At 35.8% G+C, this 23,137-nt stretch overlaps 1 protein-coding gene across 5 annotated transcripts in view; it reads left to right on the top strand.

Annotated features, from left to right (window-relative positions):
- SREK1 (splicing regulatory glutamic acid and lysine rich protein 1) overlaps positions 1–23,137 on the top strand; it is a 56,947-nt gene that overhangs the window by 8,498 nt on the left and 25,312 nt on the right. For 3 of the 5 annotated variants that reach the window (XM_036887684.2, XM_036887683.2, XM_036887685.2), the window contains exons 2-7: positions 8,342–8,475; positions 13,891–14,006; positions 18,349–18,513; positions 18,644–18,822; positions 19,980–20,110; positions 20,975–21,089. In XM_036887684.2, coding sequence (XP_036743579.2) covers positions 8,342–8,475; positions 13,891–14,006; positions 18,349–18,513; positions 18,644–18,822; positions 19,980–20,110; positions 20,975–21,089 — 840 coding nt within the window. Of the gene's footprint in view, positions 1–8,341; positions 8,476–8,555; positions 13,605–13,890; positions 14,007–18,348; positions 18,514–18,643; positions 18,823–19,979; positions 20,111–20,974; positions 21,090–23,137 lie in introns of those variants that run through there. The other 2 variants (XM_036887686.2, XM_036887687.2) reach the window with 2 other exon arrangements.

Below are 23,137 nucleotides of genomic sequence, written 5' to 3'. Positions count from 1 at the left end.
ATATATAGGTTTTAAGCTACTACTTAAATTGCGCACACACATTAACATAATAGGAGTATAGTTACATAACCAAAGCATATCTGTAATTACCAGCCATCTGCAGTGAAACCAAGAAAACCAGTTAGGCACCTTAGGCATTTGTGAAAACTTATCTATGATATGGTGGATATTGTCCAACTGAACTTGAACAGTCTGAGAGAAATCAGACAAATTAAAACAACCCATTCCTGGGGACTGTTCACATGCCATATGTTCTTTTAACAGTAAATAGTCTATACTTGTAAGACTTTGGAGCGCTACAATTTGCACTTCTCCAAATTCTTGGTTGAGTTCCAACAGTATAGATTCAGTCAAATTTGTTGTTTTACTGTGTGCACAGGCCAGCTTAGATATCTCCTTCCTCATTCCCATGGCAAGTCCAGGAACTGGTGGGATGAGTGCATCTACAGCTGGAGCAGTGCGTGGATCTTTGTTGGGGTTTTTTGATGATCATCTTCTGGCATGAGTCTTCCAGAGAGTGCAGATGTTGGAAGTTCTTTTTCATATCGTATCTTAGTTCATTTTCGGGGTAGCCCAATTAGGCTTTGATCCTCTGTATAAACACAAACAGACCCTTTGCCTACACTTTTATATGCCCTTTATACCCTTGTGTAGAACTCGTTGGAGGTTACCACACAGGAACTGCCCTTTTTTTTTTTTTTTGCTATCACTAATCTACACTTACATGACGAATATTATGTTTACTAGGCTCTCCCCTATACCAGGTCTCCCCTATAAACCCCTTTACAGTCACTGTCCATCAGCATAGCAAAATGTTGTAGAATCACTACTTGCCTTCTCTGTGTTGTACAGCCCTCCCTTTTCTCCTACCCCCCATGCATGTTAATCTTAATACCCCCCTACTTCTCCCCCCCTTATCCCTCCCTACCCACCCATCCTCCCCAGTCCCTTTCCCTTTGGTACCTGTTAGTCCATTCTTGAGTTCTGTGATTCTGCTGCTGTTTTGTTCCTTCAGTTTTTCCTTTGTTCTTATATTCCACAGATAAGTGAAATCATTTGGTATTTCTCTTTCTCCGCTTGGCTTGTTTCACTGAGCATAATACCCTCCAGCTCCATCCATGTTGCTGCAAATGGTTGGATTTGCCCTTTTCTTATGGCTGAGTAGTATTCCATTGTGTATATGTACCACATCTTCTTTATCCATTCATCTATCGATGGACATTCAGGTTGCTTCCAATTCTTGGCTATTGTAAATAGTGCTGCAATAAACATAGGGGTGCATCTGTCTTTCTCAAACTGGACTGCTGCGTTCTTAGGGTAAATTCCTAGGAGTGCAATTCCTCGGTCAAATGGTAAGTCTGTTTTGAGCATTTTGATGTACCTCCATACTGCTTTCCACAATGGTTGAACTAACTTACATTCCCACCAGCAGTGTAGGAGGGTTCCCCTTTCTCCACAGCCTCGCCAACATTTGTTGTTGTTTGCCTTTTGGATGGCAGCCATCCTTACTGGTGTGAGGTGATACCTCATTGTAGTTTTAATTTGCATTTCTCTGATAATTAGCGATGTGGAGCATCTTTTCATGTGTCTGTTGGCCATCTGTATTTCTTTTTTGGAGAACTGTCTGTTCAGTTCCTCTGCCCATTTTTTAATTGGGTTATTTGTTTTTTGTTTGTTGAGGCGTGTGAGCTCCTTATATATTCTGGACGTCAAGCCTTTATCGGATGTGTCATTTTCAAATATATTCTCCCATACTGTAGGGATCCTTCTTGTTCTATTGATGGTGTCTTTTGCTGTACAGAAGCTTTTCAGCTTAATATAGTCCCACTTACTCATTTTTGCTGTTGTTTTCCTTGCCCGGGGAGATATGTTCAAGAAGAGGTCACTCATGTTTATGTCTAAGAGGTTTTTGCCTATGTTTTCTTCCAAGAGTTTAATGGTTTCATGGCTTACATTCAGGTCTTTGATCCATTTTGAGTTTACTTTTGTATATGGGGTTAGACAATGGTCCAGTTTCATTCTCCTACATGTAGCTGTCCAGTTTTGCCAGCACCATCTGTTGAAGAGACTGTCATTTCGCCATTGTATGTCCATGGCTCCTTTATCAAATATTAATTGACCATATATGTCTGGGTTAATGTCTGGATTCTCTAGTCTGTTCCATTGGTCTGTGGCTCTGCTCTTGTGCCAGTACCAAATTGTCTTGATTACTATGGCTTTATAGTAGAGCTTGAAGTTGGGGAGTGAGATCCCCCCTACTTTATTCTTCTTTCTCAGGATTGCTTTGGCTATTCGGGGTCTTTGGTGTTTCCATATGAATTTTTGAATTATTTGTTCCAGTTCATTGAAGAATGTTGCTGGTAGTTTCATAGGGATTGCATCACATCTGTATATTGCTTTGGGCAGGATGGCCATTTTAACGATATTAATTCTTCCTAGCCACGAGCATGGGATGAGTTTCCATCTGTTAGTGTCCCCTTTAATTTCTCTTAAGAGTGACTTGTAGTTTTCAGAGTATAAGTCTTTCACTTCTTTGGTTAGGTTTATTCCTAGGTATTTTATTTTTTTTGATGCAATTGTGAATGGAGTTGTTTTCCTGATTTCTCTTTCTGTTGGTTCATTGTTAGTATATAGGAAAGCCACAGATTTCTGTGTGTTGATTTTGTATCCTGCAACTTTGCTGTATTCCGATATCAGTTCTCGTAGTTTTGGGGTGGAGTCTTTAGGGTTTTTTATGTACAGTATCATGTCATCTGCAAATAGTGACAGTTTAACTTCTTCTTTACCAATCTGGATGCCTTGTATTTCTTTATTTTGTCTGATTGCCGTGGCTAGGACCTCCAGTACTATGTTAAATAACAGTGGAGAGAGTGGGCATCCCTGTCTAGTTCCCGATCTCAGCGGAAATGCTTTCAGCTTCTCGCTGTTCAATATAATGTTGGCTGTGGGTTTATCATAGATGGCCTTTATTATGTTGAGGTACTTGCCCTCTATTCCCATTTTGCTGAGAGTTTTTAACATGAATGGATGTTGAACTTTGTCAAATGCTTTTTCAGCATCTATGGAGATGATCATGTGGTTTTTGTCTTTCTTTTTGTTGATGTGGTGGATGATGTTGATGGACTTTCGAATGTTGTACCATCCTTGCATCCCTGGGATGAATCCCACTTGGTCATGGTGTATGATCCTTTTGATGTATTTTTGAATTCGGTTTGCTAATATTTTGTTGAGTATTTTTGCATCTACGTTCATCAGGGATATTGGTCTGTAGTTTTCTTTTTTGGTGGGGTCTTTGCCTGGTTTTGGTATTAGGGTGATGTTAGCTTCATAGAATGAGTTTGGGAGTATCCCCTCCTCCTCTATTTTTTGGAAAACTTTAAGGAGAATGGGTATTATGTCTTCCCTGTATGTCTGATAAAATTCCGAGGTAAATCCATCTGGCCCGGGGGTTTTGTTCTTTGGTAGTTTTTGGATTACCGCTTCAATTTCGTTGCTGGTAATTGGTCTGTTTAGATTTTCTGTTTCTTCCTGGGTCAATCTTGGAAGGTTATATTTTTCTAGGAAGTTGTCCATTTCTCCTAGGTTTCCCAGCTTGTTAGCATATAGGTTTTCATAGTATTCTCCAATAATTCTTTGCATTTCCGTGGGGTCCATCATGATTTTTCCTTTCTCGTTTTTGATACTGTTGATTTGTGTTGACTCTCTTTTCTTCTTAATAAGTCTGGCTAGAGGCTTATCTATTTTGTTTATTTTCTCGAAGAACCAGCTCTTGGTTTCATTGATTTTTGCTATTGTTTTATTCTTCTCAATTTTATTTATTTCTTCTCTGATCTTTATTATGTCCCTCCTTCTGCTGACCTTAGGCCTCATCTGTTCTTCTTTTTCCAATTTCGATAATTGTGACATTAGACCATTCATTTGGGATTGCTCTTCCTTTTTTAAATATGCTTGGATTGCTATATACTTTCCTCTTAAGACTGCTTTTGCTGTGTCCCACAGAAGTTGGGGCTTAGTGTTGTTGTTGTCATTTGTTTCCATATATTGCTGGATCTCCATTTTGATTTGGTCATTGATCCATTGATTATTTAGGAGCGTGTTGTTAAGCCTCCATGTATTTGTGAGCCTCTTTGCTTTCTTTGTACAGTTTATTTCTAGTTTTATGCCTTTGTGGTCTGAAAAGTTGGTTGGTAGGATTTCAATCTTTTGGAATTTTCTGAGGCTCTTTTTGTGGCCTAGTATGTGGTCTATTCTGGAGAATGTTCCATGTGCACTTGAGAAGAATGTATATCCCGCTGCTTTTGGATGTAGAGTTCTATAGATGTCTATTAGGTCCATCTGCTCTACTGTGTTGTTCAGTGCTTCCGTGTCCTTACTTATTTTCTGCCCAGTGGATCTATCCTTTGGGGTGAGTGGTGTGTTGAAGTCTCCTAGAATGAATGCATTGCAGTCTATATCCCCCTTTAGTTCTGTTAGTATTTGTTTCACATATGCTGGTGCTCCTGTGTTGGGTGCATATATATTTAGAATGGTTATATCCTCTTGTTTGACTGAGCCCTTTATCATTATGTAGTGTCCTTCTTTATCTCTTGTTACTTTCTTTGTTTTGAAGTCTATTTTGTCTGATATTAGTACTGCAACCCCTGCTTTCTTCTCACTGTTGTTTGCTTGAAATACGTTTTTCCATCCCTTGACTTTTAGTCTGTACATGTCTTTGGGTTTGAGGTGAGTTTCTTGTAAGCAGCATATAGATTTGTCTTGCTTTTTTATCCATTCTGTTACTATGTGTCTTTTGATTGGTGCATTCAACCCATTAACATTTAGGGTGACTATTGAAAGATATGTACTTATTGCCATTGCAGGCTTTAAATTCGTGGTTACCAAAGGTTCAAGGTTAGCCTCTTTAGTATCTTACTGCCTAACTTAGCTCGCTTATTGAGCTGTTATATACACTGTCTGGGGATTCTTTTCTTCTCTCCCTTCTTGTTCCTCCTCCTCGATTCTTCATATGTTGGGTGTTTTGTGCTGTGCTCTTTCTAGGAGTGCTCCCATCTAGAGCAGTCCCTGTAAGATGTTCTGTAGAGGTGGTTTGTGGAATGCAAATTCCCTCAGCTTTTGTTTGTCTGGGAATTGTTTAATCCCACCGTCATATTTGAATGATAGTCGTGCTGGATACAGTATCCTTGTTTCAAGGCCCTTCTGTTTCATTGTATTAAATATATCATGCCATTCTCTTCTGGCCTGTAGGGTTTCTGTTGAGAAATCTGACGTTAGCCTGATGGGTTTCCCTTTATAGGTGACCTTTTTCTCTCTAGCTGCCTTTAATACTCTTTCCTTGTCCTTGATCTTTGCCGTTTTAATTATAATGTTTCTTGGTGTTGCCCTTCTTGGATCCTTTCTGTTGGGGGTTCTGTGTATTTCCGTGGTCTGTTCGATTACTTCCTCCCCCAGTGTGGGGAAGTTTTCAGCAATTATTTCTTCTAAGATACTTTCCATCTCTTTTCCTCTCTCTTCTTCTTCTGGGACCCCTATAATACGGATATTGTTCCTTTTGGATTGGTCACACAGTTCTCTTAATATTGTTTCATTCCTGGAGATCCTTTTGTCTCTCTCTATGTCAGCTTCTATGCGTTCCTTTTCTCTGATTTCAATTCCATCAATGGCCTCTTGCATTCTATCCATTCTGCTTATAAACCCTTCCAGAGTTTGTTTCATTTCTGCGATCTCCTTTCTGGCATCTGTGATCTCCTTCCGGACTTCATCCCATCTCTCTTGCGTATTTCTCTGCATCTCTGTCAGCATGTTTATGATTCTTATTTTGAATTCTTTTTCAGGAAGACTGGTTCGGTCTGTCTCCTTCTCTGGTGTTGTCTCTGTGATCTTTGTCAGCCTGTAGCTTTGCCTTTTCATGGTGATAGGAATAGTCTGCAGAGCTGAGACGAATGACGGCTGGAAGGACTTCCTTTCTTGTTGGTTTGTGGCCCTCCTCTCCTGGGAGAACAGCGACCTCTAGGGGCTTGTGCTGGGCAGCTGCGCGCAGACAGGGTTTCTGCTTCCTGCCCGGCTGCTATGGAGTTAATCTCCGCTGTTGCTGTGGGCGTGGCCTGGCTCGGGCAGCTACTCCAAAATGGTGGAGTCGCGTTGGAGCAGGAGCTGCTGGGAGGCTATTTATCTCCGTAAGGGGCCTCCCTGCTCCCTGCAGCCCAGGGGTTAGGGTGCCCAGAGATCCTGGATTCCCTACCTCTGGATTAAGTGACCCACCCTGCCCCTTTAAGACTTCCAAAAAGCACCCGCCAAAACAAAACAACGACCACCAGAAAAAAAAAAACGAAAAAAAAAATTATTAAATTAAAAAAAAAAAAAAGGTTTTAATTAAAAAAAAAAAAAAAAAAGGTGGTTGTTCGTTTTTCTTTATTTTCCGGTGCCAGCCTCAGGCCTCTGCTCACCGGTCTTTCTGCCCTGTTTCCCTACTATTGGGGTCCCTATCCCTTTAAGACTTCCAAAAAGCACTCGCCAAAACAAAACAGCAAAAAAGCAAAAAAAAAATGGTCTCGTGCTTTTCTTATGTCCTCTGTCGCCTAGCCTCCAGTGCCTGCTCACTGTTCTTGCTGCCCTGTTTTCCTAGTATCGAGCGCCCTGCACTCTGGCCCGGATGGCGGGGGCTGGGTGTTCGGCAGTCCTGGGCTCCGTCTCCCTCCCGCTCTGCCTGCTCTTCTCCCGCCGGGAGCTGGGGGGAGGGGCGCTCGGCTCTCGCGGGGTCGGGGCTTGTATCTTACCCCCTTCGCGAGGCGCTGGGTTCTCTCAGGTGCGGATGTGGTCTGGATATTGTCCTGTGTCCTCTGGTCTTTATTCTAGGAAGGGTTGTCTTTGTTATATTTTCATAGATATATGTGATTTTGGGAGGAGATTTCCGCTGCTCTACTCACGTCGCCATCTTCCACCCCTCTGGAGTTTGGTCGAGAGTTTTATTTTTATTTTTGCAACTTCAATTAACCTGACAATTATTAATAATATGAACAATTTCAAGTTCTAAATCCAAATATATTTTATTACCGCAGTGTTTGGTTAACAGCATAAATATGTATATTTAACCATTGTAAAGACAGATCTATTGCTATATGTGAAAGATTTAAAGAATTTTTTAAAATGATGAATATTTGTGGAATTACTAATGGTACATTAAAATGGCTTTAAAATTCTTGATTATAGTTGAATAGTTAAGGTTGAGTTGAATGATGAGATTTTGATTTAGATGATTAAACTTTGAAGTCCCATCTTTGCCATTTAGTAGGTCTAGGATTATGGTGACTTCTTTGATCCGTTTTGTAAACTAAATTATTGATACTGCACATGGCATATATGATATTTTTTCAGTGATCTCTCTTCTGTTTTAATGTCAAAATTTGATGTTTTAAAGGATTGTATATACATTTATGTATTAGATATATATTTAGTTTGGGTCTTTTTGTTCTTGCTAAAAACAATTACAGACTTTAATTGAAAGTAATTATGAACATCCCGACAAAATGATCATCCATGAGGATAGTACATTTTAGAATCTGACAAGATGAATTCATAGTATGGAAAAGTGCTTTCATATATGCTGTGTCTGTTTCCTTTCCAGCATAGGTCTTCCTAGATTGAACTGACTCTAGTAGGATTTACGGGAGTCTATTCTCTTTTGCATATAAAATGTGTAAAATTTTGTCTGTCAAATCTTTGTCTGGAAAAATCACAATGCTGCCTTGTCTGAAGCAGTCTAGTGTATGCAAAGGTCTTAACTTTAATTTCATGCAGCCTGATTGTTTCTAAGACTTGTGAAGTTTTTAGTGATCTCTGAAACCCAAGGAATCACATTAGGAAGGTTGGGAAGTAGTTACAAAATTTGAAGACTTGAAGATTGGGACTTTTGTAAAGGGACTTTGCCTGTCAGTGATGATGCATTGGTTGACCATCTCTGGGTTAAATAGTGTTTTCATATTTCACTCAGATTAAGAATTCATTCATTTATGATATGGGTAAATGTTGAGCCGTATGTGCAACTAAGTGTTGTGCATTTTTAACCATTATAAGATTGTCTATTGATACTTTCAAAAAAATTCATTTTAAATTTCAAGTTTTTACAAATAGCACAATAGGCCTATCTAGATTGTCTTCTGTCTTTGCAGACAAATCACCATTAAAAGACTGTTTTGGTATCATGTCCTATTGGTCATTCACAACAAAAATTCTTAAGTCTTGTTTGTGTAAGATTATATGAAGATCAAAGAAAGAACTTTTAAGTGAAAATGACAAAACCAAGCAAATGTTTATTGGTGCAATTGTTTTTCTTTTTATCTTGCAGCAACGCACCTCTTGCTTTTTCTTCCAAAGTATGTTATGTTAAGTTTCGTGATCCATCAAGTGTTGGCGTGGCCCAGCATCTAACTAACACGGTTTTTATTGACAGAGCTCTGATAGTTGTTCCATGTGCAGAAGGTTGGTATCTCACTTTTTCTTTTCCAATTATTTTAACCTCTGTCCTGTCTGTTACTACCTTTGGTTTTCTTAGAAATTGGCAGGCAGTATGGGTGTGTGTGTGTGTAAGTAGAATGAAATTTGGAAAAGGAAATAATTTTTACCTAATAGTATATATTAAAATGGTTAATTATTTATGTACATTTGAGATTTTGTAGATAAATGTTTTAAAAATTCATAAATTACTTGGTTTCCCTGGTTTGGTTTGGCTCTTTGTACTCAATTTGCAACTTGTAAAGAAAGCTTTCTGAAATTAAAAAATATATTAAATTTGTAGTGGAAATTATTTTAAATATGTAAATAAGCACTTACCCTTTGTGTATACAATACTAATGATATTACATAAAAACTGTTCATTTTGTCAAATTGGAGTTAAGTGATATTTATACGAAAAATATTCATAATTTAAAGTATCCTTTTAAGGTCATTTGCCTTGTTACTGAGACTGTTATTTCATATTCAGTGTAGTTTGCTCTGCAACTGGAATTTACTTATTTGACATTTTTGGGTCTTTTTGTTCTTGCTAAAAACAATTACAGACTTTAATTGAAAGTAATTATGGATATCCTGACAAAATGATCATCCACGAGGATAGTACATTTTAGAATAATTGAAGAAAAATCACAGAAAGCTATTTTCCAAAGCCGCCTTCAAGTAAATAGTTGTTGAAGATGGGAACAAGGCCAAATTTATTGAATAAATTTTATGACTTAATTTGCTTTAGGAACTAATTATTACTAATACTTATTTTTTTGTAATTTATATTTGCAGAGCCACTCATATAATAGGCTGTGCCGAATTTGACAATTCTGATATGTTAATTAACTTCTGTTCATAGTGCTGACTATGGCATATGTCCTGGATTTTAGAATTGGGTTATTCCAAGTTAAATGTCTTCAAAATATATTTTCACTGGTGAATGGTGGTAACTTCTTTTACAACATAAAAGATTTACCTCAAATGATTTAATGAGCTTTCATATGTAGTACTTAAAAATCTGCTTTAGAAACCAGGTTAATACTAAAATAATATATAATAAACAGTTCGCTGCACTTTCAAAGTTTTATGCTTATTTCAGAATGCCTATTCTGGGATGTCAAAAAGATAACAATTGGATGAAGTGAGTACCATTCTGTTATTTTTGAAGTCCCAGAAGAGGATATTCTGAATTTTTTTCGTATAAATTTGTGTTTTTCCCATGCTTGGGAGTTTGAGTAAGGAAGGGAGAATAAAAATGGATTAAAGTTAATGGTATGCTAAGTCTATCCTTATCTATTGATCTGTAAGGGGACAATAAGCCCAAATTAGTAGAGCAAGGCGAGAAAGAGCTTAATGGTTTAGTTGTGCATACCTAGGCCATACCAGTCCATACCAAGTGAACTGCAAGGGAGAAAAGAGATCAAGTAGAAAACATTAAATGGGAATATTAATTACATCAGAAAATTGTGCTACCAGGTGCCCAGGATCTTGTCTTTTGTTAGCTCATTACTTGAATTTGAATTTTCAGTGTTGCTTTATTGGAACCTTGCTGTATTCCCATAGAATTTTTATATATATGAGAAGCCCTGATCATGGTGTGTCGTAAATGTTCAAGGTTTTGGGCATATTGAGGTTCCTTACTTGATAGAGATGAATAAATGCACATTTATTATGACAGCTTTTTAATATTTTAAATATTTGAGACAGTTTTACTACTTCTGAACAAGAAAATTTACACATTTTTATTACAATGTAAGTATTTTAGAATACTAACCTATAAATAATTGTTATTAAAAATATATTTTTCATTAAACTAAATAGAAGAGATGAATTTTAGAACCTGAAGAATGTCAGTGAGCTGATTATGCCCTGCAAGCAAAGTAAAAACATATAATTCTGAGAAAGACAGCAAAGTGAGTTTGAAGTATATCAAAGGCAAGAGTTGCAGTGGAGTAAGTTCTACAAAAGGAGATGTGCTATGTTACTGTAAGCACTCTGTTTACTTCACTGATTGCACTCTTTCCTGATGTCATAGGAACAGCATTATGAAGGAAATGAGAAAACAATAGAAAAATTTTGAGACAGTTTTTTCATTTCCTCTTTGCTGTTTTTGTAATGCAGACATTGTGAGACGAAGCTAAGGTGTATAAGTAATGTTTGATATGTAATGTTCACATATATATAAAGCGTTAGCTATTGTTAATAAAACAGCCATTTCAATATACTGTCATTATATTTGTCCAAATATAACCTCTTTTTGTAGAGTGCATCTCAGATTTCTTTTTATAAATGTTAACACTTAGAAAAAGATAAGGTCAAACATAACAAGGGTGTCAACCTAATCATCAGTCATAACTTTATGTCCACATTTTCTGGTAGATGGATTTTGATTATTAATTTGGTTTTGTATGTTTTCTCTATGTGATATTTGTGCACTATTAGATGACTAGACTGGCCAAGGCAGACCTGTTACACTTGCCTGAGTTAGGCATTGTTTGCCATGCCACTAAACCTGCCGTCAAGTGAAACCTTCATTGGGGAAATGAGATCGGAGTCTGAACCGCAGAAGATGGACGCCCTGTCTCTGTTTTTTATTGTTTTACTTTAATTTCATTTCTTTTTCTTTATTTTGTCCCTTTTTTTGTTTTTGTTTTTGTTTTTGTTTTGTTAAATCTCTTTCACTTTAACTTGTGAACTGGTTTTCCAGTTCTTTGTAAATGGTATTCCATTAAAGGTTCATAACATTGCACTGCAAAGTATATTGGGAGGTGATTATCAGAGCTCAATCTTAAAGATAAATTTTCACAGTAAATTAGGATACAGTATTATGAAGTGCAGTTTGAGTCTTAATTTGTGTTTTATCTACTGATCAGGTACATTTTATTATTGAAACCCTAAACCACTGATAAGTCTTAGGAACACTTTTTGATCACAGGGCAGCAGTTTTTTAGTTTTTCCTCCAAGTTGGCATCTCTCATAAAAACCAACTGGTAGCTTCTAATTTTCATCCTTCCCCCTAGTATTTTAGGCATACAAAATCATCAAGGAAAAAAGTAAATTTCTTAGTAACAATCTGGGGGTAGAGGACAAGAACAGACTTTCTCACTTTATGATAGTCATTAAAAAAAATAAACTATTTTCCTGACTCAATAAAGACTTTTAGTTGCCTAGCGGGGAATGGATATTTGAGAAACTTGAATACATATTTGCGTGTGTGTTTCTCTGAATTTTTTGTTGAAAAATTTTCAGAGATTACTAGCTTCTAAATGGATTCAGAGATTAGGACTAGTACTTTAATACTCTGAGAGATGTTTTTACTGCCAGTTGTCTTTGAGGAGTATAGTTTGGGAAAAATGTTAAATGCTTATTTGTTTTATACTTGTATACACTCATAGTATTTGGAGGGTAAATTTGATAGAATTCTATCTTGGAAATTAAGCAACAGAACTTTTTTCTTAAAGTATCTTTAATCGTAATTAGAATATGAAAAATGTGCTTACAGTTAGACTTCAATATAATAGTTCATTATTACTGTAGGAGGCAATGAGAGTCAGACAACCTACTGGTACTTTTTCTAAGCCAAAATTGAAAGACTTTATAATAGTAAGTATATTCAACTTTTGGCCTGTGTTGAATGCCCTTTTTATTTAGTCTTTTTACACTGTCTTGAATGGATAGCTTTGCTTATTCAGTTGGCAGATAATACTAAATTGGGGACATTACTGGAGTGGAACTCTTAAGTCTTTTAGGTGTGTAAAATAGGGTAGCTTCTCAGGACCTCAGTTGATTTATCAAAATGTGTTCAGGTTTTACAAACATTTACAAAATAATACCTCATTATAAAACAGGTCTGATAGCAATACAAATAGTATAGTATATGTGTATACAAATACATGTGTTAATACTAATAACTAATAATATAAACTAAATTATTGTTATTTGATATCTTCAGTAAGGCCTACCTACTTTTTATTTATGCATGTTAAAAAATCTGTATAATAAAATAACATTGTTTTTGAAATGAGTAAAATAATACAGGCATAGATGTTGGAAAGCTTTAGAAAAAGTAGGCATTTGCTAAAGCTAATACAATGTTAATTTTTCTGTTTGTATAAATGAGGTGTAACAATTTAAACCAAGTTTTAAAATCCATCTTGAATTCCATCACGTTTAGAGATACTCAGATAATGTTTAGAGGTTTATCCCTGCACATCTGGTTGTTTTAAATAGAATTTTTACCAGTAAAGCTCAGCATGATGCTTTAAATTTACTCCATATGCTATTTCCTATTTAGCTTTGACTTGTATACTGTGTTTTAACATACTTTTGAAAATTTCATAATAGAAATGTGTAGTTAGCTACCACATAATTATGAGTAGTTCTTTTTAAAAAGTTGTACGTGTAAGCTTTTTTCATTTTTAGTTATAGGGAATCTTCTTAGCATCTAAGATTATTTTAGTGTTTTGTTGTTGTTAATAGGCAACTAAGATGTTTATAAGCAAGACACTGAGGCATTAACTACCCCTCTTCAGATAAGTATACATAAATCGATTCTAAAAGTCATTGGATTAAAAAGTTTCCCGAGACTAGGGAACTATTTTTAGTCATTCCCCAAAATGTTAGGTGTTTCCCAAGGCATATCCTTTGGAATGGGATTCTTACAGGCATCTCTGATGTTGGTGAGATGCCTTATTAACTGAGTGGATTGTAGGCTTCCTTTTATATTGAAGCTGATTATGTGCAGTAGGCTTTTGTATTTTAGTCTACTTGAATGGAATCTATTGGAAGATTATCAAAATTGTTTGCATCACAAATAGGTAGTTTTAGTAACAGGATAGGGACAGTCAGTAAAGGAACAAATTTCAATTCGCACATATTTGTTTTTTCTTTTTCTTTTTTTTGACTAATTTGGTTATTTGCCATTTCTGGGGATTAAACTTTAAAAAATGTTCTTCTTTTCTGTATCTGATGTTCTGTGTGCTATTAGTGATGCAGCCAACACGAACGGTTGTCATGTGTAACACAACTTTCGATCACCGCGAAAACACCGTCCTGGGAAAGCGTCCATGCTTGATATCGTTTGGTTCATGAACATTAAGTTTCCAGTACAGGTGACCCATAGCTCAAAGTGTTAAATAATTGTCTACATTATTCAGTTTTTAAAATAATATTCCATTAATGAGATTGTTAGTCTTTGAAGTTTTACTCACTTTTACTTTTCCTAGTAGAACAGGATATAAGGAAAGACTTAAGTTCTTATTTATTTCTTTATACGGTTCTGATAGATAGATTCATTTATTATTATTATTTTTTAAGTGCAAGGGTAATTGTAAGATCATAGTGTAAAGTTTGTGTGGTGTTTCTGCTTTCTGTAATGTTTGGAACTTGCCTCTGCAGGTAAAATTCCAGAGGAATCCAAAGCCCTTTCTTTATTGGCTCCTGCTCCAACCATGACGAGTCTGATGCCTGGTGCAGGCTTGCTTCCCATACCGACCCCAAACCCCTTGACGACAGTAAGTGCCATGTGCCCTCTTCTAAAAGGGCTAACAACTTGTAATCATTTGAATAAAGAGATTAGAAAATTACTTGCTTTCAATCCTTGTTTAAATGGAGAGAATTGATAATGTCTACTTAATTTTTTTTTTTTTATGTTATGTTACAGCTGAATAACAAAATTGCCTTTTTGAGTTACTTCAGAAGCAATTGGGGATTCATTAGAAGACATTGTTATTTAGAAAATCAGTTATTGACACTCAGCATTTTAGATAGAATGGAGAATTGACGAGTCTAGGTAACTATTTCTTGGCTCATGAGGACTAAATCCATTAAATATGAAATGATCCACAGCCTTGGTAATGTGAAAAAAATATCTCAGAGAAGCATTTGTCTGATACTGAGAAAATATAACAAGGTAAAATCATGGCAAAAATGTTTTTTCATTAACTGTGCAATTTAATAATAATTTAATGCCTGTTATTTAATTCTAGGTGAGGTTAAAAAGTGTTTTAGCGTTACGGGCTCTTGGTTTTTATTTAAAAGGTTCTGGTTGCACTTACTTTAATGAAGGGTCATTTTTCTTCAGATATAATCCCAAGATAAAATACAAAACTTGTATCCAACTTTGAGGTACATTGTGTATCTGGCTTTGTACATTTGTATATCTAGCTTTGTGATAGATTATTAGGATGTGAACTAATAAAACTTTATTATTGTAGTTAATTTATCCAAGTCCTAAAAGTGGTTTCTGAAACTTTGAAGTGCAAAATTTTAGGTCTTAAGTTTTGCATAACCTCATTGTATTCCATGGTGGGACAGTACTGCTGAATTGAATATTTTTGATCATTGGGCTTTCTGTGTATTATGGAATATTTTCGGTGTATTATGATATATTTTAACATATTCCTGTATCACCACCTTTTTTCCGGGAAATACTGTCTTGCTGTCTTGAAAACTCTAGGGTTTATTTAGCAACAATATAGAGTTTTTATTACTTAATTTGTTGCTTTGAGGGGAAATGGTTTCCTCTTAATTCAGCTGTAGATATATCTATTATTGTAAGACTTAATTTATGAAGAAGAATTTCAGTTACAAAACAGGAAAGTTGGCCCATTGTGATATCTCCTGGTTACCTCTTTGACCTTTCTTTCTGCTCGTTTCCTTGCCTTACTCTACTTCAACCATACTTGTTTTGTTGTTTTTTGGACGTACTTTCATACTTATTCATCTGCCTAGAACATTCCTGGCATTGAAAAAGCTCACTCTGACAAGGGTGAAACCTTTTCATAAGGTTCCTACTTAAAAGTCACATTCTTAGGGAGGCTAGGGTTTGTATGTCAGGAGGCAAAAGTATTGTATCTGGAGTCCAGATTATCTTTAATCCATCAAAGACTAAAAGGGCAACTAAATACTAGACCCAGGCTAGAAAATAGGCCAATCTGAAGAAGGGTAATTGTATTGTTAGAAAGCAGCCACATCCAATAGAACTTTCTGCTATGATGGAAATGTCTGCCTGTACGATTGCGTATATAGCCAGTAGCAGCGGGTGGCTATTGAGCACTAATTTATTTAATTAAAACTCAAATAGCCGTCTGTGATTAGTGACTACTGTGTTAAATAGCACGGTACTGAAGAATGGTAACACCAAAAGAAGAGAGACAGGAAACTTTTCTAAAAGAGAATTGAGTGATCTTTAAGTTAAAAAAACAAAGGGGTTGGATTGGGTGATTTGAAAAAGCCATTTCCAGATTTATATTTGTATGTATTTCTCCCAGTGGAGAAGTTTACAGGTCAAGGGATTGACAACTGGGAATACCTGGAAAAGCATGTTAAATGCTGTAAATCCATTCAAAACTAACAAATAATAAGGCCCATATTTGTGATTTAGCTTACTATATAATAATTCTGTTACACAGTAAAAAGAAATTTAAGGTATACCCCTCAATCATCTGTGTACCTTATTCCATTAAAGACAGGAGTGGAGAAAGAGTCTGGTTGCAGAAACAAAATGTGGAGAGAGGATAGGCTCATAGGATGGTAGCCTTTACTCAGATTTTGCATCGATTTTGATCTAAAGTGTTTTCTGCAACTATGATAACTTGCAGTGGTGAGAGAACAACAAGTCTATCAGACTTGATAAAAGATATCAAGAGAGAGAAGCCAGGCAGAGAAAGACAATTATCAAATGATTTCCCTCATTTGTGGAGTATAACAACAAAGCAAAACTGAAGGAACAAAACAGCAACAATCAGAAACTTCAAGAAGGGACTAGCGGTTACCAAAGGGGAGGGTGGGGGAGGGAGAAGGGGATTGAGGGGTATTATGATTGGTACACATGGTGTGGGGGGAATCGTGGGGAAAACAGTGTATCACAGAGAAGACAAGTAGTGACTCTGTGTCATCTTACTACACTGGTGGACAGTGACTGCAGTGGGGTATAGGGGAGGACTCGATAATATGGGTGAATGTAGTAACTACATTGTTTTTCATGTGAAACCTTCATAAGAATGTATATCAATAATACCTTAATAAAGAAATTGTAATAAAAAAAGATACCAAGAAGCAAGATACCCATATTATAATAAGTACTATGAAAGAAAAAAACGGTAATATGGAAGAGAGTAAATGAGGCTTTATATAAGGTCAGAGAAATCATCTTGGAGGGGGTGATTGATCCAGTGCTTGAAGCATTCATCTGCCTGAAGCTTTCTAGGCAGAAGGAATGCCAAGTGATAAGCCCTAAGGTGGAAAAAACTTGTGTTCAAATTTTCTTGTAGCGAATGGCAGTTGTGTGGTTGAAGAACAGTGAATGAGGGAGAGGGTAGTATGTGTTTTCAGATTGGAGGACTAGATAGGACAGTTGTTCTGTAGGGCTTCTTAGGCCATGGAAAGCAGTACAGTTTATTCTAAAAGAATTAGAAGCCATTGATGAGTTTTAATGTAGGGGTAAGATAGGATTTGACATGTTTTAGAAAAATCATACACCAGCTGCTGCTACAAGCATTTGTGAAACTAGTTTCATAAACTTATATTTTCACCTTTAGGAATTAGTATTACTGAACAGTTTGTTAAGTGTTCGTAGTTACGCAATAGTATAACTATATAGCCAATACTCAAAATTTTCTTAAATTGTATAAATGGAAATGAAAGTTACATTTTTTTGTGCTTGGAGGGTCTTTACATTAATTGGGCAGAATTTTTCATTTTCAAATTATGAGATCTCCCATCTTTTCTAGTTTAAGTTCACATGAAAAAAACATGCTTCTTAACGATTGAACTAAAAGCTGAATTTAGTACTGTTATGAAACATCATTAAAAAGTTTTTGTCCTTTTCCTACCATTGTATAAGTAAAGGTTTAATATTTTAGTTTCTTTTCTTAGGGAAAGTTTGTCCCTGTTTCAGTTTTAGTCTGTGTATGATGGGATCCTCCTTTGCTACTCAACAGCTGAGTAGCTTTGGGAAAATTATTTAACTTCTCTTTTTTTTTTGTCTGTGTAATTGGCATAATAGTAATATTTATGTCTTACAGAGTTAATATGAGGAGTAATTAACAACCCGGCAAGAATGAGGTGCTGTGATTCTTGTTAACGATTAGGCACTCATACAGTTTTGTTGAATGCCCAAGGCACAGTAGATTCTCATTATTTGTGAATTCTATATTTCTGAGTTCTTGTTTTAGTTCTAATGCTGTAAAAATTGTCCTTCTTGTGGTTTGTTTAGAGCCACCTTTTTCATACTTTTATGCCTTCTTGTTTTTTTTTGTGTGTGGTGATTTCACTGTTTAAATTAGTCCCCAGGTGTAGTATTAAAGTACTGTCTAGTTTTCCTAAGGGCTAAAAGGCTGTGTTGTGCTTTGCAGCGAAGATAACGTGTGGTAGATAAGGTTCATTCAGGCATGAGTTGACAGTGCTGCTGGTCATTAAGTTCAGTGTTAATATGTCAACAATATATATTTGAAAAGGTGTCTTTAAACAGAAATGCACATAAAACAAGGTGATGTATTTATCAGTTGACCAGAGGCTCACAGGAACATAGCCCTGTATTTTCCCTAGAGCAGTGATTCAGTATTCAATAATTTGGTGCTTGTGGCGACTTTCTGGGACATAACTACTGTGAATGCCCAGAATTAACCCTCTGTTATTGTGGCAAGTTAAAAGTAGTTAAAATACCCAGATAAGAAAGAGGTTGTATTTTTGATTACATTCAAAACTACTGTGACCTCACTCTGAATAATTCACACATATACCTGGCACAAAGTTAGAAGTCCCTAGTCTCTTCCCATTTTTGTTACCAGTTCTTTTCAGGTAATTTTCGATACTAAGAGCTAATACGTATGTGTTTTCTCTCTCTTTTTATAGTTGGGTGTTTCCCTTAGCAGTTTGGGAGCGATACCAGCAGCAGCCCTAGACCCCAACATGGCAGCACTTGGAGAGATACCACAACCACCACTTATGGGAAATGTCGATCCTTCCAAAATTGATGAAATTAGGAGAACAGTCTATGTTGGCAATTTGAATTCCCAGGTAACTAATTTAAGAAGGAACTGACCTCTTACTCTTTTCCCCTTCTTAAAAATCATATTGATTGATAAAGTAATATTTACCTGATTTTTTTAAAAATATACTTTATTAAAGTGTTTCTTAATTTCTTCAGACAACAACAGCTGATCAACTGCTTGAATTTTTTAAACAAGTTGGAGAAGTGAAGTTTGTGCGGATGGCAGGTGATGAGACTCAACCAACTCGGTTTGCTTTTGTGGAATTTGCAGACCAAAATTCTGTTCCAAGGGCCCTTGCTTTTAATGGAGTTATGTTTGGAGACAGGCCACTGAAGTAAGAAACCCTAAACAAAAAAATTTTAAATGATTTTGAAAAAATCTGAAAGCATTTTTTTTATGTAATTAAGGCTTTTTTTTTCTTTTTAATAGTATTGGCAATTTGTGGAAAGGAAGACTGTGTTAAGTATAAATGAAATACATGAGATACCATTTTTAGCTTTTAAAGTTGTATTTGAAGACTCTTACTTTCTATTTTTTATAAGGTTTGATTTAATGTTAACATGATTTACAAACTCTGCATAACAATTGCAGGTCATTCTCTGTAAGTTTTATCAAGTTAGGTTGATTTTGCATTATAACTAGACCAATGGACAGTTTAACACATGGGTTGAATTTACAGTAACACAATAATAAGAACTTTGGTATATATATCCAAAAATCCCAGGAAGAAAATAATACTAAGTTTTTATATTAAGAAAATAATATTAAAACACATTTTAAATCATACATTTTTGAGTTTTAAGGTTTGCCCACATCCTGTTTGCCAACTGAAAAATTGATGTAGCCTTTCAAATATTCAAGACTAGTAATCCTATTTCATGTAGATCATTGAGGCATCAGTTTAATCTGATTTCATAGGTAGTTCCTTAGCTACATAGTTTGATCAGGATTCTTGGTCAGAAAGATTGAGGATAAATCCCTTTGATTAAAGGATAATCAGTTAACTAATTAAATTATCAGATGCCTCCCACATTTGAAGATGTGTGTGAGTCACCTGTGATCCAGGGTAGATTAAAATGGTGTACATAATATACAGCTTCCCCTTCGTCGTCTTAGGGTGCAGAGGTTATCAACAAAATCATAACATTAGAATAGAAATGATTCATTTCAATATTGGTTTCAGTGTTTTAATTTATTATAATGCTAAGCTGTATGGAAAAGCATGTCCTGGTCTGTCCAGGTTAAGTCAGGTTTCAGGTTTTCTTTTTTTTTTCCCTCCTTATTTTTCGTTTTGTTTAGTAAGAAATGATGGCAGTTGGGAATAAGGTTAATCGTGGCTTTGAGGTTGCTTTTGTTATCTGTATTTAGCTGTATCATTCTTAATGTGTTTTTGAGATTTCCTCAGATTTATAAATACGTGTATCATGAACATTTGTCTCCTGTTTTGTAAAATATGGTGTGTGTTGTGATATGCTGATGTTTTTAATTTAGAATAAATCACTCCAACAATGCAATAGTAAAACCCCCTGAGATGACACCTCAGGCTGCAGCTAAGGAGTTAGAAGAAGTAATGAAGCGAGTACGAGAGGCTCAGTCATTTATCTCAGCAGCTATTGAACCAGGTAAGGCCATAGCATTGTTATATAGGTCATAGTTTAAGATCATAGAATCTTAGAACTGGAAGGAATTTTAGAAATTATCTTGTTTAGTCTCTCCATTTTACAAACAAGAAGACTGAAACTCAAGAAAGAGTAAGTGACTTTCTAGTGTCTAAGGTCAAAGAATTATTACTTAGTGTCTTTTCCCATGATGCCGAGTTGAGGCACATTAGCCTGTCTTAATCAGTTCGTTATATTTTAATAGCAAAATCAGAGCTCAAAACTGATTTGCGTAATGCAAAGTATAGATGTTATTGTAAGGCAAAACCAAGAATAAACATATTTAAAATATTATGATTAAGCAGATTCAGTTTCCTTCAAAGCTTATTTTAAAAATAGAAAGGAGAACCCATGATTTAGGAAAAGTACAGAGACTGTTTTAACAAAGGAACACCTACTCAGACTCTTGTGTTGCTAATTAAAATTTAAAATCCAGTCTAAAAATGTCTAGTTGGTTTACTTTTGAGAAAATTTCCTAAATTAGCACTCAGAATTTAAGCTTCAATTCTAGCAAAGTAAATGGAGAAAGGATTTAAATCACTGTCAGGAATTACAGACATGTTATAATCGTACATTATGGCAGCAACAAAATATTACGAACAGCTGTTTATAATCATCTGGTTTATATGTACTGCTGCAGGGTGGCTGCACTCAACGAGTTTATGCAATGACTTTCTTGGATGTTTCTGAAGGATAATTGCACAGGAGGAGGATGTACAGAGAGTAGGCCCCTTGCACTATATGTGGTACATTCCACTTGTGCCTGATTATTAACTGGGATCTTTAATTGTTCTGAGCTTACACTGCAAAGTGGTTTTTTCCTCCCAGAGTCTGGAAAGAGCAATGAAAGAAAAGGCGGTCGATCTCGTTCCCACACTCGTTCAAAATCCAGGTCTAGCTCAAAATCCCATTCTAGAAGGAAAAGATCACAGTCAAAAAACAGGTGAGAATTTCTACTGTCATATTTTAGTTTTTTCGATTTTGTATTTTTAAGATTTTCTGAGTTTTTGTCTAAATATCAGTATTTAGAAATTACATTAATGTTCATCAGAAAGTATGGTTATTATTAAATCAATAATTAAATATTGTAATCGTAATACTGTAGTTACGAGTGAAATTTTACATACTTATGTAATTATTATTTCAAGCAATTTTCAGTTTTAAAAGTTGGTTTCCTATCATAAGGTACTCTGATTTTTCTTATTAGTAAACTGTCTTTAATGCAGAACTTGGAAAATTTTTTTCTTCATATTGAGAAATGGGAACATGTGTAGTGATGCTGAGAATATTGTTGAAGTTGCAGCTTTTTTTTGTTTGTTTTTTTCCCTCAAGTCTACTCAAGGGCTGAGGAGTACCACCCCACATCTTGGTCTCAAGTAGTTACCTATTTCCAGTACTGTGAGTCAAATGGGGCACTTTAAGTCCTTGGTACTCTGTGGTGTAAGGGCCTCTTCCACCCACTTTGAGACCTGAAGCACGGGGTAGCTTGCAGCTTTAGTTCCAACTATTGTATCGTGCCTAAGCTCCATTTTTTTGTGTTTATCTTATTTTTGAACAAGTAATTTCTTTTAGTTTCTTCTTTTTAAATATGTCATGTTGTGTTTGGAACCAAGAGGGCCTCAAAATGTAAACCAGCAACACCATCTTGACTGGAAAGGCCCTAAGTGTCATGTCTAAAGTGATTTTTATTGTTGTCTTTGAAATGTGAAAATGTGCATAGTGGATTTAATTACATGTTACACATACTCATACATCTAAAGAGAAGAGAAAGCAAAGTGTACACTTGTGCATGTAGTGTGGTGTGGGAGTATTAGAGGAGGAGATTTGAGGGGAGGGAAAAAGGAACCAATGTGCTGTATGTTGACCTCATCAGCAAGCTCAGTTTAATCTTTTTCTGTGATGATCCAGGAGATTGAAACAGTGAGATAGGAAAGTACTGTCTTTGACTTTGGTAAACTCTAGCTTTTACTGGTGCATATTTCTGTGTTAGTCTTAGTTTGCAAAATCTGTTTTGGAGTGGTTTTCCTGTCTTACCTCTTCCAAAGCCTTTCAGTAAGGCAAGTTCAGATCCAAGTGAAGAAAGTTGTTTAATGTACAAGAAATATGACAGTGCAGCGCAAGCCAGGACTGGAGACAGAAAGTGGCATAGAAATGTTACTGGAATGTGAATATTTCTATAGCTTGACAGGGTGTGGTGAAGGTAAAAGAGATCAGAGAATACTGAATTGAGAATTGAGTTGAAGAGTGATAACTTCTTTTCTGAGGGGAAAAAAAGGACCAGTGACCTGGATCTCATCTTCTGTTGATTATAAGAGCCATGCTTCAAATCTAAAACCTTAGTGGTTTTCTAAGGTTGCAAAAACACAAACCTTAATGATTAACAGCATTGTTTCCTTGATAATCTCTGTAATGCTCTGTGTGTTGGGGCACATGATTTAACTGCTGACTTCAACATTTTTGCTTTTAATATTTTAAGCATATTTGGAATTGTCCCTTCAAATGGTTAGTGGGGGAAGGATTATTTGGTCTAGAATGAAATTTGTTAATTATTGTTCTAATTCACAGGAGTATTTTCATGTAGGTCTACCTGTGTAGCATTAGAAATTACTTGTTCTTGGCACACACAGATATACGTGTACTCACACCCACATATGTATGTGTGTGTATACTTATGTACCTTTTATAAGCATATGCTATTTTTGTACATAGTATATAGAAACACATGTAGCCTTTAATAATAAGTCCATGAAGAAGTAACAAATGAAGTTGAGCTCTGTTTAAGGGGAAAAAATCTCTTACTCAAAAACATTTGACTTAAGGATCTTGGCATAGGATATTGGCATGGAAGGAATTCCCCTCACACCCTTCCCCCACACCCAGTAGAGGAGGGGGATGGCAGTCGTTTCTTGGCTTCCCTTTCCTGCTATTTGTATTTGAATACCCTAAGCTCTGTTCTGACTGCACTAGACTTGGAGGAATGTGCTTTGCAGG

This window comes from Manis pentadactyla, chromosome 2 (genome assembly GCF_030020395.1).
Source record: "Manis pentadactyla isolate mManPen7 chromosome 2, mManPen7.hap1, whole genome shotgun sequence".
NCBI classification, from domain to species: domain Eukaryota; kingdom Metazoa; phylum Chordata; class Mammalia; order Pholidota; family Manidae; genus Manis; species Manis pentadactyla.
The sequence above is the reverse complement of the archived record's forward strand: the minus strand, read 5'-3'. Positions and strand labels throughout refer to the sequence as shown.